The 18,718-nt window shown below is 39.3% G+C and overlaps 1 protein-coding gene across 1 annotated transcript in view; it reads right to left on the bottom strand.

Annotated features, from left to right (window-relative positions):
- The window catches only part of PDE11A (phosphodiesterase 11A), a 382,192-nt gene that overhangs the window by 189,213 nt on the left and 174,261 nt on the right, over positions 1 to 18,718 (bottom strand). The window contains exon 6 of the mRNA XM_025849540.2: positions 1,559 to 1,691. Within this exon, the coding sequence (XP_025705325.1) occupies positions 1,559 to 1,691 (133 nt within the window). The remainder of the gene's footprint in view (positions 1 to 1,558; positions 1,692 to 18,718) is intronic.

Genomic DNA, 18,718 nt, shown 5'->3' with positions numbered 1-18,718 from the left:
TAATGCTAAAGTATACAAATATTGACCTCTATAAATTATTTCTGCTCTGCCAATCACAGAACAAAGGTGGTGGTATTTTCCCGCAAAGGAGGCCAACTAAAGAAGCTTTAGACTGTGTACTTTCCCAAGAAAGGTAAGTCAAAACTCAGAAATAATGCATCAGAACTGAAGAGAGCTAGAGGGTGGTCAGGGTTGGGACAGTCGAGGGAGAATGCTGCAGAGACACCCAACCCAGTCTGGGAGTTCGTGAAAGCCTTTGCAAGGTAGGAGAAGCTAAGCTCCATGCTCAAGAATTAACAGAAACTACTAGAGGACATGGCTTGGGGGAAGAAAGCTCCCAGGCAGCTACAGAGAGGTGGTGAGTTTTGGGGAATAAAAAATTTCCCTGCAGAGATCTGCAAAGATGACATGACTGAAGTTCGAAGTTAAGTCTAGATTGCAGTCTCCTGCCACATCATGCCCCACCCCAGACATGGGGCAGCATAGAGCAGACCTGAGGAGGAGGGCTATGGAGTCTGGAGACTGGGACTGAATCCCTGTCTGTCTCCAGAGTCATCATTTCAGCTTAAATGTTCAGTTATTACTGCTAATCTATCCTCTGTGCTGTAGCCACAGAGGTGGTGTGATTTTTCTAAAATACAAGTCCTGCGTCTCCCTGATTTAAAACTCAACTACTGGCTCCCCATTGCCTAAGACAAATACTCAAACTTCTTAACGTAGCTTTCAAAGTCTTGGAGCAATCTGACCTCTGCTTCCTCCTCCAGCCTCATCTACCTCGTGCTTTCGGCAGCATTAACTCATCTCAGCTCTCCAGCCCCTCAGCCCCCATGCTCTCTCAGCTTTGCCTGGAACACATCTCCTCACCTTCCTCGCCAAAAAACTCTTGCTACTCTTTAGATCTTAGCTTGGCAATGTAGAATAGGAAACGTGTAATTTATTGAATACACACACACACACACACGCATTTTATAAATTCATGTAAATTTATCTGTATGATACTGTAGATACTTAGAATTTAAACTTTTGCAAGTCAGAATCTATACTGCTTTAATATATTCTGCATAGAGCACAATGTGCCTACAAAATTAACATTAAACAATAACACAAACCAATTTACCATTTCTTGGGAGCAATTTTAAAAGACATGGTAGTTGTTCTAGCATCTATTGGGAAATAACTATGTTATATATGCATTTTTATCAATAATTATCGTTTAATATAAACTGTGTTTAATATAAAATGTCCATGAGTTAAGGCATGGGTACTTGTATATGGGTACATTTAATATAAAATGTACCCAATTGTAAAAGAGCATCAAACTAATACATAACAGATACCCATTTTGCCACAAATCAGAGTAGAGAGGAGGTTTTTCTGTTACGCAACAGTAGGCAATGCTAAAAATCTGATCACGGGGGAAAGATGCAAAAAAAAAAATTGCCTATAAACTCAAGGGTTGCTATCGATCTATATGATGGTCCCTCTTTTGCTTCAACCAGCAAACCATCACCACTGTGACAAGTGAACCTTAAGACTGCAACGAGAATATTCCTCTTACCTCGGCATCAAAGCGAGGATCCTGGTAGGCATCACTGATGTTCACTGGAAGACCTGTGGAAGCCACGAGCTCAGCAACACTGTTATTTATGAGCCAGTCGGAATATGATGATTTCTCCATGCTTTCTTTGAAACTATCAAAACCAAAGCAGGCAGTAAGAAAACAGAGAAACATAAACTTGCTTGAAAGCAAATCTCATAAAATTATACTCATAGTAGGATTATCTATCCCCCTTAAGAAGGGATAAGTGACTTGAGTAACAGACTAGCGAGGTAATTATCAATAGCTACTTCAAAAAAAACCTACCTGATGTAATGTAAAATAATAGATTCCCTGTGATCCAGAGAACCACTCTAGGTTGTATTTAGGCCAAAGCCGACAGACATAAAGTAAGTAATCAAGTAATGACTGAAATTGACAATAGGATGCTAACACCATAGCATAATAAATTCCACTGACCTCCCAAAACCTACACCCCTTAACTGAGCAGACTGGATGTTTGACACAGGGAAAAATTAAGCCCCAGAATGGGGAAAAATCAGGAAATAAATTAGGAGTTTACAAAATTTTAAAGGCAGCAAAAGAGCAGATCTAGACCATGCGTAATCCTAGTAATTATGTAACTACTTCTCCAGTGTGTCTCAGAGTTTCTTAACAAAACACATTTCCTACTTACAAAATCTTACCGGAAAACTCTTTTTAATGCTACTGACCCCTAACATTAATCATTTGAATTACATCCATATTTGATTTGAACAGGAATTTTATGCAAAATGATTTTGTGAACTTTCCCTTGTATCACGTTCACTACAATCATCAAATTTACAGAAAGGGCATAAGAATTAGTAAGATTCCCTACTCCCCTCCCTCCCTTCCACCACTTCTTCCCTAAGTGCAAACTGAGCACTGCCAGGAGCTATGGAAATGCAAAACTGAGTACTGTTCAAAATCATGACGTCAAGGAACATTTTCATGGAGGATGTGAGGTTTGTGGCATGGCAGGTGATAACTGAAATTACATAAATGAATGCAAGTCTACAGGGGAGACATTTTCCAAACCACACTCTGTGGAATCCTAGGTTCCAGGACACGTGAGTGAGGGTACCACAGCAAGAAGAGTAAGAACTCTATCGACTTTTTAATCTAAACTGCCCTATATGTAAGGAAAACACTAACCACTGTCACGAGCCATTGTTACTATGCAACGATGTGCCGCAGTGTGGAATTTGTGCCATCCCGAGGATCTGGGGCACAGAGAGGCCCCTGGATGCATGAAGAATTGGGAAGCAGAGGCATTCTTTAGCACCATCCGTAGACATCATCTGTAATGGCTGCTGGTCTGTGTCTGGTGAATGTAACATTTACTGGTGATGTTATTCATCCCTGTAGCCTCTCAGGAGAGGAATCAATGAGTAGGAGTAGAGCAAGAATAGTAGGTTCTCACCTACAGGAAAGAAGGGAGTGGCAGTCCACATACAAGGAGTTTCAGGGAGACACTGCTAATCATAAACACTGCAGTCTGAGACTGTATGCAGTCAGAAGAAGAGGGAGGAAAAGACATTGGACTTCATCGTCCAGGGCCATAGGTCCCTACTTAAAAATTCCCAAGGAAGATGATGATGAGAACACTTACTGAACAGGGGCTCATGGGAGATTCATTCTAAATCTAAACATGCTTAGAACTGGGTTTAGTTCAGGCTACGTACGTACTGCAATCACTCTAAAATTGTAGGACAACATAAGACAGTCAACTCTGTGCAAGGCACGGCACGTAAGCACAGTTGAGGTGGTTTCTAAGAAGTATAAACTATGGTCTCTCCCCTCATGGAGGTCTCCACCTAGATGAGGAGATGACACTTATACAATGACCACTTTAAGCGCTCAGTTCAAATTTCAAATGAGAAATGCGGTGTTGAGTAGTTGCCAAGTCAACGGTACCGATCAGGAATGCAAAAGAAGTGCAAGGGAGGAAGCAGCGCTGAGACTGTTGTCATGGGGTAAGGCTACAGAAGGGAGGGGAGATTTTAGTGAACCTATAGCTGCAACAGTGCAAGCAGATGTTCTGAAAACCACCTCTCCATTTCGTCAGTTTAATGGTGCATGGGTACAAACTAAGTAAGGCCCAGTGTGACAGAATGCTCAGAGAGATGGCAGGAAGGATGATTGTCACTCTTGAGTATTTATATCACATTCTGGCTTTTGCACAAATTCAACCTTCCAAATCTTAAAATTTTACTGTAATGCAGAATTATGATGTTGAGTTAGAGCTTTCAAACCCTTGCTTTTTTTTTTTTTTTAAGATTTTATTTATTTATTTGACAGAGAGAGAGAGAGAGACTGCTAGCCGGAGGAGTGGGAGAGGGAGAAGCAGACTCCTCACTGAGCAGGGGGCCCAACACAGGGCTCAATCCCAGGACCCTGGGATCATGACATGAGCTGAAGGCAGATGCTTAACCGACTAAGCCACCCAGGCGCCCTGAAAACCTTGCTTTTTTTCAAAACGATAATTTTGTTTTATGAGAAAGACCATGAATTTTAGAGTCAAATATACCTGATTCAAATACCTATTTTGCCTCTTCCTAGCAAAGTGATCTCAGACAAGTTGGGTTACACTTCATCTGTAAAATGGGTATAATACTACTACTTTTTGGGCAGATTAAAGTAATAATTTATACAAGTGCTTAACATATTTTCTAGCCCGCAGTGAATATTTTTAAAAAGTATCTACATTTTAATAGCTTCAAAAGTAAATTCCTCATGTGACAGTAGCCTTTGTACATTTCAGCAATGAAGTATTATGAATTTAACCACAAAGGAAAGGGCCCAAATTATTTCTGTTTCTTGAGGGACACATCTGGCTTAAAGGATCAGTTCTTTCATTAAGGTCCAATAGGTCAACTCCTTCTGGTTGATGAGAGCTCTTTTATTCTGTGTGGCCTCCTCTCTTTTGATTGATTGCTGTTGGAGCAGAACACGTTAAGATAATGGACACAGCCATGTGTGGTTATGCAGGTTCTGCCCTGCATAGGGGTGCCCTGTAAAAGGAACAAATGGGGGTTAAAATCTAGCCTAGTTGTGCATGTTGACTTACAGCTGCATCCATGTAGAGTGAGTACTTTTTCTATTCTCACAGAGACACTGTATGGGCTGACAATGGCCCTGTTTCAATCTCTCTGACAAACTGACATCTAATACCAAATTGAATGTCTTTAGTGACAGGGAACCCATTACCTACCAAAATATTCCCATTCCATTTTGTGGCCGCGCAGCTTACTTCCTAATAATCATCCTTTGCTCCCAGTCCCATGGGATCTCATTAGCTGACAGACCTTGAAATGTTTGGCAATAATTAACATGTTCCCCATAGTCTTCCATCTAAGATCATTCTTTTCTAATCAGCTCTAATTCCTTCAGCGACTTCTCCTCTGGCATGCCTTCCTTATTCTCATCATCCTTGTCCTACATGTACCCCTGCTGAGTAATAGCCCTCTTGATTATGAAAGCCAGTCCAGAATAGTCCTCTCCATGAGGTCTGAGCAGGATGGAGGTAGGATGACCACCATCTTTGTTCTAGATCTTGTTCTTACAGAAGAGTCAGGGTTGATAGTTTCTAGCAGGTCTTATTTTTTTGTTAATAGGTCATTGGAAGCTTAAATTAATATCCAAAATTGAACTGGCCAACTTTCTAGAGCCTCCCCCTAAATCTGACTAGAGATATCAAATCCAGCACTAAGATTTTCAGTTTGGGCCAGAACCAAGATAAGGAGAGTTACCGCAGTTTGGAAACACATCAATATTGATTACTCTGTAGTTTGTGGGAGCAAGTGAGATCATGTCAGTTCAGTGGATCTTTGCTGCCATGTGCATAACTGCAAGACCACAGACACCTCTAAGTCCTCTCCCCACCCCTAGTCTCTAGGGAGATTTATTCTTTCGCTCAAGGCCCCTTGTCAAAGCCTTAGAAGTCACCTGAGGGAGACCAGACACTTGAGGGTGCTTAAGTTTCATGGGGTAAAGGAAGAATCCTCTCCCCCACACTCTGCATTGTATTTTGGTCCCTAGGTCCCAAGGCCATATTGTTTATGTCTATCTACACTGCCGCAAGTTTCCTCATTAAATAGCCCCTTTGGCTTCTCCCATACCCTTGTCTGTTATACATAGGGAATAGGGATGGCCTGACCGTTCTTTCAGCAAAAAGGAAAAGACACTTACAGATCATCTCATGCAAGTGGATGTCTGGTGTGAGTGTTTCTGGGTTTGTGTATATTTCACCAAGACATTTACTGTACATCAGTGCACCATAGAGAGGGGAAAAATGGCTTAAAATTCTATACAACATTCATTTGTTGTTGAAAATCAGAAGTTTTGAGAAACCATTAAAATACTTCCAAAGTTTGTATGTTTTAATATCTATGTTTAATAGCTTCTCATGTTCAAATCATAAAATTATTTTGACCCTTAAGGTGGGGATGTTAAAATAAATTCTGGCTTAAAGAAAAAAAAACTAGCAGACCAAAAAATCCTTGAAATAAGAGTCTGAGAAAAGGAAAATAAATACAGTTGTCACTTAACTTTAGTGACTCTTCCTTAAAAAGTAAAAATTAACCACTTAGCTTATTTTAACTCTTTAAAAAGTAGACCTCCCTAAGAGCGAGGCTTGTTTAAAATAACATGAAAATTGTAAAGAAATCTTTTACACAATTGTATTTTACTAGAACCAGGTACATAGGAAGATGCAGGTTTAAAAAGTAAGTTTCCCTCAAAGGGCTGCAGTTTAGAATCTTCTTTCTCAGTGGTATCTTGCTTCCAAATATGAGACTCACACTGACTTCAAAGAGAGCTTCATGAGCTCAAATATATTGACAGTGGAAGGATAAAAGAGAATTGCCCTATTACAGACAACACATAATTCCTGAAATGTGACTGCCCCTGAAGTGAGGGCCAGTGAAGTAAGATATAAACCTGAGGACAACGAGTTGCAGAGTAGTGGAGGAAAGAAATCAATACAAGTAAAACAAAACAAGACAAAATAAAACACCCCTGGACAAGCAACTTCACCATCTTCAATTGTCTGAAAAACCTATCTTAGCTAAAGATTCAAACAGAGAAAACTATATGAAAATACACTTAAGACTTTTTTAAGGATTAATTCTCAAAACGAGTCTCTAAATTAGAAGACAAAATATCTGAATAAAATAATGTTAATCATTATTCTGTGTCTGCATTGACATTTTTGTTCTCAAACCTAGAGTTTAGTCTTCACGAGAGACTCCCAAGACTTTGCTATTTCAAGAATGACCATGCTCCCTACTAAGTGCTGGACAGTCATGGGGCAAATCGCATAAACACACCAATAAAGGTCTTTTCCTTGTTGCTTAAATAAATTGGCAGTGGGAACCCATCTGTGTGTGGATGGTCAGCTAGCTCAGCCCTGCCCCTACCTTTACAGAAAAAGGTATAGGAAGAAGCTAAAGGAACCACACCTTTGGGGAGCTCACAAACAATGACAACAGTTTGTGATAAATGCTTTAATGGAAAAATGTACAAGACATTATGGGAACAGAGCAAAGAAAGGTCAGTTTTGTTTGGGTTGGGAATGGTATTTGGAAAATTATTTCCCAAAAGGAAGTCGGTCTAAGCTGGTCTTTGTAGAAATAAAAGTTCATAAAAACAATCCAGACAAAACCACAGCATGAGTAAAGCTTTAGAAGTGTGAGGTTTTCGGTATTGATATTATAAATATTAGAACTAAAACTTAGGATACATGGTGGAAGTGATCAAGAAGGCTACAGTGGAAGAGGCCAACCAATATACTGTGTGGTCCCATGGAGCTACTTTGTATCCACAACCGAATATATACTGACGATCTCCACATCTACACCAGCAGCCCATTGAGTCCTGACTTCCCTACATATATATCCAAGCACTTTCTGGACATTTCTTCCTCGTCATTTCCAGTCACCTCAAATTTAACGTTTTCAGGGCTACATTAATATATTCTCCTTGATGTGCTATAACAATCATTAATCAAAACTGTGACCATTAACTAAAAATATATCTTTAGGTTAGGAGCAGAAGTGTCAACATAGGCACATCTATTTTCTCACTGTCAAGGAGGGTTTGTGAATTGCCTTCTGCTAGCTTGAGTATTATCCAGTGGGGGCAGGATTCAGAAAGGCAAAGAAGCAAGACAGGAACTCCAAGAACCCTTTAGGACAGATATTTCTTTTTTCCGTTTTGCAAACAAAAACTGTTTTTTTGATCTATAGGCTGTGCCTAATACTATTTGCCATTTTGTTTCATTGATTAGAGGTCGTTCTGAGCTTTGGTTCACAGAGAGAAATTCTATTCCTTACTTTTTCCTGTCAGGTAAACCTATCAATCCCTGGGTCCTTCCTGAAGCCTCGAGCTCTGCAATATTATTTGAAGTTGTCTTTCAACTAGGAGATTTAGGAGATTAAGGAACTAAGTCAATACCAGTGGAACTCGAAGCTAGCACCCCAGCAGGACAGTCTTAAATATCCATAACTGGGACATGAATAACCCCCTACTGGCTTCAGTATATCTTTGAAGGTTACCAAACAAATCTTTTAGTCATAAAAATTAATGGGAGAGAATGTAATTAGCAAGCAGAGCTAGCTTGTCAATTGTCACAGGGGGGTAGGTGAGGAAGATGCTCTAAGTTGCAGAAGTTCCAAAACCTTATCATGACCTGTTTATGGACTTACCTTTAAGGTCTTGCCTGAGGATACTTCATCACACTCTTATTTCTCCTGTTTTAAGCATCCTTTGTTACTAGAAATTAAGACATGGAGACCAAAGAACACACTTTCTGTCCTTCATTTCCTCAAGTTGTGCAATTAGAATGATAAGATTTATCACCTGCAGGAGTTGGTGTCACTTTGGAGAAGAGTCTTGTGACTCTCGGATGGGTGTCAGATGGCATCACTGTGAGTGGTTGATGTCTACAATTTAGCATCATATAGTGACAACTGCTTGGTTTCACAGCCAAGCCAATCTGGAACGGTTTTTCATATCTTGGTCCAACATTTCCTAGTTGTGAGACTACAAATAAAATTTTAATAACTCTTAGTTTCCATAATGGAAAATAAGGGAAATAAAATTCGTTGTACAGAGATGATTTGAGGATACAATAATATAACCTTGATGAATGCATGGCACATAAAAAGCTCTCAATAAAAATCAATTCCTTATATCGCAAAGATTTTTCTTTTTTTTAAAAACACTAAGGTGAGACATGCTCTGTTTAACTGCTTCTTTCCCGGGGCAGGAGAGATGTTAACTGTTTTTGACTGTGGCATCATTGTCATATTTGGAGATGTGCTGAAGAGAAAATGTGCTAGCTGGCAAAATTGTTGATAATAGAGCACAGTTAAAATTCCTATCCCGCTAGATGTTTCAAGTAGCCCCACCATATCTCTCTTTGGGGGTGCTGTGGCCAACTGTATGCATCTGTTCTTCCATTTTTGAGGACATAACTTCCCAACAAGTCCCAGACATATGTCTACACAGCAAGAAAGGAGAAGTGGACTCAAAGTGTTAAAATATTAACTCAAGCATGATAAATAAGAGACCTACAAAAATAAGAGTCAAATATAAAAACCAATCATGAAGGCTTTCAAGTTGCCATAATTCTGTTTACTGCATAGCATCAACCTAAGAGACAGTTGACCTCCATAAGCTACTTTATTATGTTTGATCTCAGTACTTATTCATGTGCCTTGCTGTCCACAGAACATTTTTATAGCTTTCTTCTCCTCTGTGACAGTTTTTCTAGAGTGACAAGCCCATTGGTCCAAAATAAACAAGGGTAATGAGAGGGGTTGTCTTTCATTTGAGTCTTCATGTTCAAAGGTAGGAAAAAGAAAAGATAGAAATTACATATGTTTAAGAGATAAAGGTTAGATACTTGAGAAATATGTGTTCTTGACTTTCTTAAGATTTTGGAAGACATATGACTGCTTTTTAAAATGTTTCCTCTCTTTCATTGATGTTTAATTCTTATAATTAGCATCATGCAAATGGTACATGGACACATACACCACTATGTCAGGGAGGATATTTATAATATAGGGTTATTTAGGGGGGAAACATGAGCCCAGAAGTATCAAAGTGACATAGCTCCTTGGGAGGTATGCATAGGTCAGATATAAAATGTTTCAGTGGAAACACTCCAATCTCATAACACTCTGTATATTTTTAGGGAAAGGAATCAGAAATATACACTTGACTCTGCAACAATAGAGCTTCCTGGTAAAGAACTAGCCTTTATACCAAGAGGGAGCCTCAGAGTTCAGTCTCTGGTACCAGTCTTGTCTTCTGCTGAGCTAACTCAGATCTGCTGAACCATCTCTTTTCTAGACAATGGAAAGGGGATAAAAATGAGACTCCTGGGCCATCTGCATCTCTCTTCTTCAATTAGCAACATTAAATATTGGCATCATGAGGTTCAGCAGCCCTGAATTTGCTAGACAGTAGTCAAGAAGAATGTCCTAAAGTTCTTGTTTTAAAGGAAGTGACATAGCAACACAAATCTTGCTTCTGTTTCAAGATGACTGGGGGTGGTGGTGACAGTGCTGTTTTAATTTTTAACATTTTATTTTATTTTATTTATTTTTAAAGATTTTATTTATTTATTTGACAGAGAGAGAGACAGCGAGAGCAGGGACACAAGCAGGGTGAGTGGGAGAGGGAGAAGCAGGCTCCCTGCCGAGCAGGGAGCCCAATGTGGGGCTTGATCCCAGGGCCCTGGGACCATGACCTGAGCGGAAGGCAGACACTTAATGACTGAGCCACCCAGGTGCCCCTTAATTTTTAATATTTTAAAGGTTTTCTTCATTTTCTTGAAATCAGAATAGGTATCATCTTTTTATTCATACAAAACACCCATCATGGGCTTCCTAGCACATGCTTTCTAGCACAGAAGAAAGGAGATCCATGAAGAAAAAAAGTAGGAAAAAAAAATATATTCGTCACATACTGTGGAAATGTTTTGTCTTATACCCGTGTGTGAGTTTGTCTATCGTTTCCTCTCCCTCTAGGTAAGAGAAATTAAAAAGAAGGTAAAAAGAAGAGGATTGTCTTCCAAATGGGCAGACTAAGGGCCACTGAAAACTTGTTCCTCCATAAAAGTAGGAAGAACACTAGCAAAAATTGTCAAAATCAACTTTTTGAGAACTCTGAAAATTAAGGAAAGGCTTGCAAAATTCTGAGGAGTATTTATTCAAGAAGAACAGTTGAATTTCTGTAAGGACAGCAAGTTTTTTTGGGGGGGTCATTTTCACAGACTTTATTCCTGTCTCCCTCTCCCCAACTCTAGGGTAGCTAGAAGACCAAGAGCTACATAATCATGCAAGCTGTGAAAACCAGCAGCCTAGCAGCCACTGGCAGAGGGAGAACAGATTTGGAGCTCCCTAAAAGTCCAGTCCCCAGAGTGCTGTCATTATTTGACCTGTTTGGCAGCTCCATTAGAAACCTCCACTCACAGAGCTTGTCTTTATTCGACCTGACTTGGGGCTTGCTCACTGAGAACAGCCTTCACTTCAGGGCATTTGGGGAAAAAACCAGCAGCAATTGTTTAACACTGCAACTGCTGTAGGCAGGGATAAAAGTTGCAACTAACAGGAAGTGGACTAGAAAACTTGAAAGAAGTAGCATGGAAATGAGATATTCCTAGGGGGTTTTGAAAAGCTCTGACATATTCCTGGAAATCTAGAAGGGCACACTCATTTGCAGAGTTGTATGTATGCCCAGCAAAGACCTAAGAAGGCCCTAAGTCCTTACTTCTGGCTGACCTTGAAGCTCTGTGTAAGCAGAAAGTGAAAGCTATGTAAACTTCCCCTCAGAGAATTGAAGGTATCACCCACATGCATACAGATACCCTCAGCGAGGCTGGACAATTTACTGGCTCAAGGCTTTTAAGGAAAGCTATGTCCAGTCATTTGCTGATAAGAAGCTAACCAAGCAGAGAATTCAGTTGCCACACACAACAAAGAATAGTTCAGGAAAGTCACTGAACTACAAACAGTAGTAACAACAATAACAGCAACAAATAGAAGCAACAACAAACCCTAGATGGAGTGAGTGGGAAGTGAATCTGATCTCCAGTTTCCACACTATGTTATTTAAAATATTTGGTTTTCAACCAAAAAATAACTGAGACATACAAAAAAATGGGAAAGTACACAGGAAAAAAAGCAGTCAACAGAAACCATCCATCCCTGAGTAAGTCCAGATGTTGGACTTACTAGAAAAAGACTTTAATTGAGCTATTACAAATATATTCAAAACACCAAAGGGAACCAAATCTAAAGAACTACAGGAAAATAAGGAAACAATGTCTCAACAAACACAGAATATTAACAAAGAGTTAGAAATTATAAAAAAGAATAAAAAGAAGTTCTAGAATTGAAAAATGCAATAACTGAAATGAAAAATTCACTAAGAGGGTTCAACGGAAGGATTGAGAAGCCAGAAGAGAAAATCACCAAAGTTGAAGATAGCTTAATTGAGAATATCTGATTTGAGAGGCAGAAATTGGGTAGAGTCTCAGAGACATGTGAGACACCATCAAGCATATGAACATTACAGGAGTCTTCGAAAAACAGGAGAGAGGAAAGGGGGCAGAAAGAATATTTGAAAAATAATGGTTAAAAACTTCCCATGTTTGGTTAAAGAAATATTAATCTATACATTCAAAAAGCTCAACAAATTCCAAGTAGGATAAACTCAAAAGGACCAACACCTACACACATCCTGACTAAACTGCTGAAAACCAGTGACAAAGAAAGAATCTTTTAAAAGCAACAAAAGAAATGTGATTCATCACATACAAGTGATTCTCAGTAAGATTAAGAGCTCCATGATCAGAAACCATGGAGTCCAGAAGGTCACTGAATGACATATTCAAAGTGCTTAAAGAAAGAGTGTCGACTTTATCAACAGATTATGTAACACATTTCATTCACTTGTACTAAATAGTGGTATACAAAACTTACACAAGGAAAACACTCTCCAAGGTGCCAGATTTGAAGCACAACATATATTTGAGTGAAAAAATTTTTGAAGGGGTAGAAAAGCCACAGGAAAAACAATGTGTGTAAGGGTCATATTATTTGATGGAATCTACAATACCATGGGTTGTATGTTTCATATGACCACCATATTTAAAAATAAATTAAATTAAATTTAAATTTAAAAATAAATTAAAAATAACAAATATAGGCATCGATTCAGGCCACACATACTACATATATGAATCAAACAAGGCTTATGCATCTAAAGCTGTGTTTTTCAAACTGTGGGTCACAGCAAATTAGTGAATCATGAAATCAACTTTATGAGTTAGGACAGCAGGTTGTTTTTAAAAGAACAGAATACATCAGAATACATAGCAAATACATAGCAAAGGTAAGCATAGTTTCATAAAACTTGCTTTTGATAAGTATGTGTACATTTTTGTGTGTATTTATATGCATTAACTAGATTTGGATATAAAATATATCTTTTGTTCTACATTGTAATTAAAAAGGTTGAAAGTCACCATCTAAAGGATACCCAAAGAAATTGGCACAGTAGGACTCACAGGGAAGACATTTAACAACTTTCTTCAAGGTAGAAGCAGAATTTCTGATTCCTAAAATCCTCATCAGGGTTAAATAGCAAAGTCCAGGCGAAGGTGGGTTACATCACACTTTCTGGAAACATAAGCCCACTCCTATTCATAATGTGGATAGGTGCTAGAGATCATCTCACCTGGGTCAGGTACATCTCAGGGTTGTAAAATGTACCATATGACTGCAGGGTACAATCACAAAAAAGTGAATAAACAAAATCCTCTGTCATCATTCTTAGTCTTTTTAGGTTAAGATGGTCTATTCCAAGTTTATTCCCAAATATATCATTGCTGCTGGACAAGAACAAAGAACATCTCTGGGAGTCTTACTTACAGACTCATGAACCAATCTTAGAGCTCATCCTGTACTTCTGTCTCATTATAGTCACATCTTATGGAAGTCAGTTCCCTTTTAAAAACTGGCCAGATTTGGGCCATCGGGGCTGGAAGCCTGAAGGAAAGAGTTACAGAGGAGTAAGGAATGCTTGCAAACCACTGCTGGGAGGAATAATTTGTTTGCAAAACTAGATCTACACAGAACTCTAAAGAAAGGAAAAAAAATCAATAAGGCATTGAAACATAAGTTTCAATATTCTGACCTAAAAAATGTAATACAGAAAACTAATATTGAGAAGAATCAGAGGGCTGTCCAGTCTAAAAACTGAAAGAAACCCTAAAGGTCCCCTAAGGTGCTTCTCAAAGTTGAGATATATATACCCTCAGGGGTAGGTGTAAATGAGCTGAGGGGTAGAAAAGCCACAGGAAAAACAATGTGTGTAAGGGTCATATTATTTGATGGAATCTACAATACCATCGATTGTAAGATGCATTGTTATTTTTGAATCAGTAAAAAAAGACAAAAAATGCTATGAGGCAATTTGTTCTTATCACTTACACTATTTTAATTTTATTTTAAAAGATCTTTTAGATTAGACATAAATGTTATGATATGCCATTCTTGAGGGAAAATTTAAACTATACAAGTTAATTATATATAAAAGGAAAAATTATAAGTAAAATAAATTGACTAAGACATTTCTAAAATTTCCTCAAATTCAGTGTCGCTCTTCTGAATCACTTTTCAATATGGAGTCATCAATGTTTGCAGATAACATCCTCTGAGCTATCAGGATGTAGAAGATGCAGCATTTCTTTTTTTAAGATTTTATTTATTTATTTGAGAGAGAGAATGAGAGATAGCATAAGAGGGAAGAGGGTCAGAGGGAGAAGCAGACTCCCTGCTGAGCAGGGAGCCCGATGTGGGACTCGATCCTGGGACTCCAGGATCATGACCTGAGCTGAAGGCAGTCGCTTAACCAACTGAGCCACCCAGGCACCCGGATGCAGCATTTCTTACAAGAGGGCTCTAGTGTCATCTCCGGGACTCTCTTCCAAATCACCAGCACCCTCCTGCAAGTTTTGATGCTGGCGTTCTGTTGAACTTAGTAGGAAGTATCACTGGAAAGTTTTTAGACAAAACCAGACTCATAGTCTTCCCTCCAGTGATCTTCAGTTGGTTTGTTGCCAGAAATTTTAAGGGGTTGCTGTTGTCCAGTCATGCCATCAATGATTCTTTAACTGTGCAGCCACATGTCTAAAACTGCATCAAGACCTAACATAATTTGAAGGTTATGGAGGGCTCCTGGTCATCTGTTCTACATGGCTGGCTATGCATCACTCCTTCACCAGCTCAGCTGCCATGTATTTATCTGTGTCTGTGTTCACATCACTGAATTCAATTTCATTCTCAGATGAGATTGGGTTCAAACTCATGCACTAATAGTTCCTTAGTTTCCTATTTCTGCACAACAAACTACTACAAAATTAGCAGCTTGGAACAATACCCTTTTATTATCTCACAATTCTGGAGATCAGAAGTTTGTCATGGCATAGCTGGAATTGCTGCTCAGGATCTCACAAGAGCAACATCAAGGTGCTGACAGAATTGCATTCTCCTCTGGGGCTTCTGGGGAAGAATCAAGCTTGTTGTTGTTGGAAGAATTCAACTCCTTGTAATTGTAGCACTGAGGTCTTGGTTTCCTTGACATGTGGCCCCCTCTATATTTAAGCCAGCAATATGTGTGGAATCCTGCTTGTGTTTTAAGTCTCTGACTTCCCTTATCGGCTGCATCTCTCTGGCTTCCTTTTCTGTCCTCAACTAGAAGAAAGCCCTTAAGTTTTTAAGGGCTTGTGATTAGATTGGGGCACCTAGGTAATCTGGAATGATTTCCCTATTTTAACATCAACTGATTAATTGCATGTGCAAGTTTCTTTGGCCATGAAATGTAACACATTCATGGATATGACAACTGAAGGTGAGGGCCCCGGGGGCTGCAATTCTGTTTCCCACATTCAGTTTGATTTTGTTGTTTAAAATTAAATATGGTGGCAAGTTTTAACCATTTGACATTAGACATGGCATTATGTTGAAATGCTACATTTTGTAATCTATGTACTTGATAGTGATCATATTAGTACCCTTGGCACTGACAGGCATGTCAAAGGACACTGGGATTTTCTCAGCATTTCCTATTTGACTAAGTTCATGGTTTCCTTTTCTCTTTAATTGAATCACTTGTCCCCAGAAATTTAACAGCCTCCAACACATTGGAAGTTTTTGACAAACTGATAATCCACACTTTAATAGCAGTCTTGATCAGGCATGAAGTTGGTTACACCAGCCTCTTACTGTTTTGAAATTTCTTTCATTTATTGTGAGTGCTTTGGCAATTTCTCTTGTCTTCAGTTGCATGACTTGGCATTGGTAAGTAATCCTTTAGTATGTATTTCAGGAACAAAATATAGTCTAGCTTCATCTCCCTGTGAGTTTCTTCCTCAGTTGTTGCTTTGCAAGAACATCTAGACCATGGTCAGTTTCCCAACAATACACATTTTCATCACTAATATCAAATTTATACTCCATTTCTTGTTACCATGTTTTTCTGTGAAACAATAACTGTTCATTTCAATGCCAGATCATAGTATAATCTCGTTAGAGACATATTAAACAGCATCTAAACCCAGTTAAGGCCTCAGCCTTAATAGAGTAAAGCATTAGATGGCCAAGAGAATTTCTTCCAGGCAGAAGCCTGCAGGAAAGCAGAGAGTACTGCCCGTAGCACTGCTGTCGGACTTAAAAATTCAACACTTAGTAACCTGCAAATGTATGCAAATGACTTAACCTCTCTGAGCCTTAGGTTCCTCATTTGTAAAATGAGGACAATAAAGTCTAATGCATTGGGCATTCGTGAAATTACCTTAAGTGTGACATATGAATCTTTCAATGACAGTTAATTCTCTTTCCCTAATTAGATAAAAAAATCACTATAATGCACAACAGCTGATTCATAGACTCAATGCTTCCTGGAACTTTGTTGCCAGAAGAGAAATTTAGTAGATATTATCTATTTCATCTTCCTCATTTAATGAGTGTATTAGTTTCCTCGGGCTGCCATAAGATTTCTATGAACTTGGTGGTTTCCAACAGAAATTTATTTTCTCACAATTCTGGAAGCCAGAAGACCCAAATCAAGGTATTGGTAGGGCTATCCTCCCTTTAAAGGGTCTAGGAGAGATTCTTTCCTTGCCATTTCCAGCTTCTGGTGGCTCTTACTGTTCCTGGACATATATATATATATCTTTCCAATCTCAGCTTCTGTCTTCACATGGTAGAAAACCATATGTCCCTGTATGTCCTCACCAGTCATTGGATTTATGGCCCACCTTATGTCCAGCATGATTCCACCACAAGATCCTTAATTAATTGCATCTGTAAAGACCCTATTTCCAAATAAGGTCCCATTCTCTTTTTTTAAAGATTTTATTTATTTATTTATTTGTTTATTTATTCATGAGAGAGAGAGAGAATGAGCAGGGGGAGGAGTAAAGGGGGGGGAACAGGGAGGAGAAAGCATCTCAAGCAGGCTCTGCATTCAGCGGTGGGATCTCACAACCCTGAGATAATGACCTGAGCTGAAACCAAGAGTCAGACACTCAACTGACTGAGCCACCCAGGGTGCCCCCAAATAAGGCCCCATTCTAAGGTTCCAGATGGACACAAACTTTGAGGGGACACTACTCAACCCACTGCACTGAGGAAAGAGGTCTTACTGAAATAACATTTAAAAGAGAACAAATTTCTAACCTCACATACCTCTGAGTGTTTAAAGATCTCTTATTTTTTTCTACTTTATATCCTCAGAAGTGGCCTATAACAGTGTGACTTCTAGGTTTTGCAAGGTAAGAGTGACTGCTCAGAAGAGCCTTTGGATGAAACACCAGAGCTCCAGTAGTAACTGAAGACAGCAAGCAAAGGACAAAGTGGGTGCAATATTTTAACACTGAGCACAGCAGACAGTTCAGACAAATCCCTTAGCTGTCCCATCCCTGGGAATTTCTCACTGGCCGTGTTTTCCCTGCAAGTTTTAGCCTCTAGCCACGTTTCTCAGCCCCCTTGCTTCTTGAAGAGTTGGTTTGCTTCTCCTTACTCCTTCATTTTTTTCCTGAATTTTCTTCTTGTTAGACTCCTTTTAAACTCATACCCCTGTATTAGTTTCCTACTGTTGTTATAACACATTTCCACAAACTTAAGTGGCTTTAAATAGCACAAGGTTATTATCTGACAATTTGTACCATTCTCTAGGGGAGAATCCATTTCCTTGCCTTTTCTAACTATACAGCTTGCCCACATGCCTTGTCTCATGGCCCCATTCCCCTCTCTTCAAAGCCAGCAAGGGCAGGTCAAGTCTTTCTCAAACTGCATCACTCTGACCTCTGCTTCTCTTGTCACATCTCCTCCATTTATAAGGACCCTTATGATTACACTGAACCATTCAGATAATCCAGGATAATTCTCCCCATCTCAAGATTCTTTTTTTAAAATTTTTTAAAATTTTTATTGTTATGTTAATCACCATACATTACATCATTAGTTTTTGATGTGGTCTTCCATGATTCATTGCTTGTGCATAACACCCAGTGCTCCATGCAGAACGTGCCCTCCCCAATACCCATCACCAGGCTAACCCATCCCCCCACCCCCCTCCCCTCTAGAACCCTCAGTCTGTTTTTCAGAGTCCATCGTCTCTCATGGTTCATCTCCCCCTCCGATTTCCCCCCCTTCATTCTTCCCCTCCTGCTCCCATCTCAAGATTCTTATGCAGATCTGCAAAGTCCATTTTGCCATGTAACATTCACAGATTCCATGGATTAGGACCTGGATATCTTTGGGGAGCCCTTATTCTGCTACCATTTGTCCTCATCTTTTCAAACAGAACATTTTAGCTCTCCACTCTCCAGGCTGACCTGCATGCCAAAAGGCTCCTTAAACCAAACATCTTGCCCTTTAGCTGCTCTGAGATTTCTAGCTTTATTTTTCTCCTCTCCTTCCAAATGAAAAATATAGCATAGGGATGGAGCAGAGCAAGATGGCGGAGGAGTAGGAGACCTAGATTTCGTCTGGTCTCAGGAATTCAGCTGAATAGGGATCAAACCATTCTGAACACCTACGAACTCAACAGGAGATC

Source organism: Callorhinus ursinus, unplaced genomic scaffold (genome assembly GCF_003265705.2).
Source record: "Callorhinus ursinus isolate GAN/ISIS: 27379988/994484 unplaced genomic scaffold, GSC_fseal_2.0 scaffold2, whole genome shotgun sequence".
Classification (NCBI taxonomy): domain Eukaryota; kingdom Metazoa; phylum Chordata; class Mammalia; order Carnivora; family Otariidae; genus Callorhinus; species Callorhinus ursinus.
This window is presented reverse-complemented; position numbering and strand designations above follow the sequence as displayed.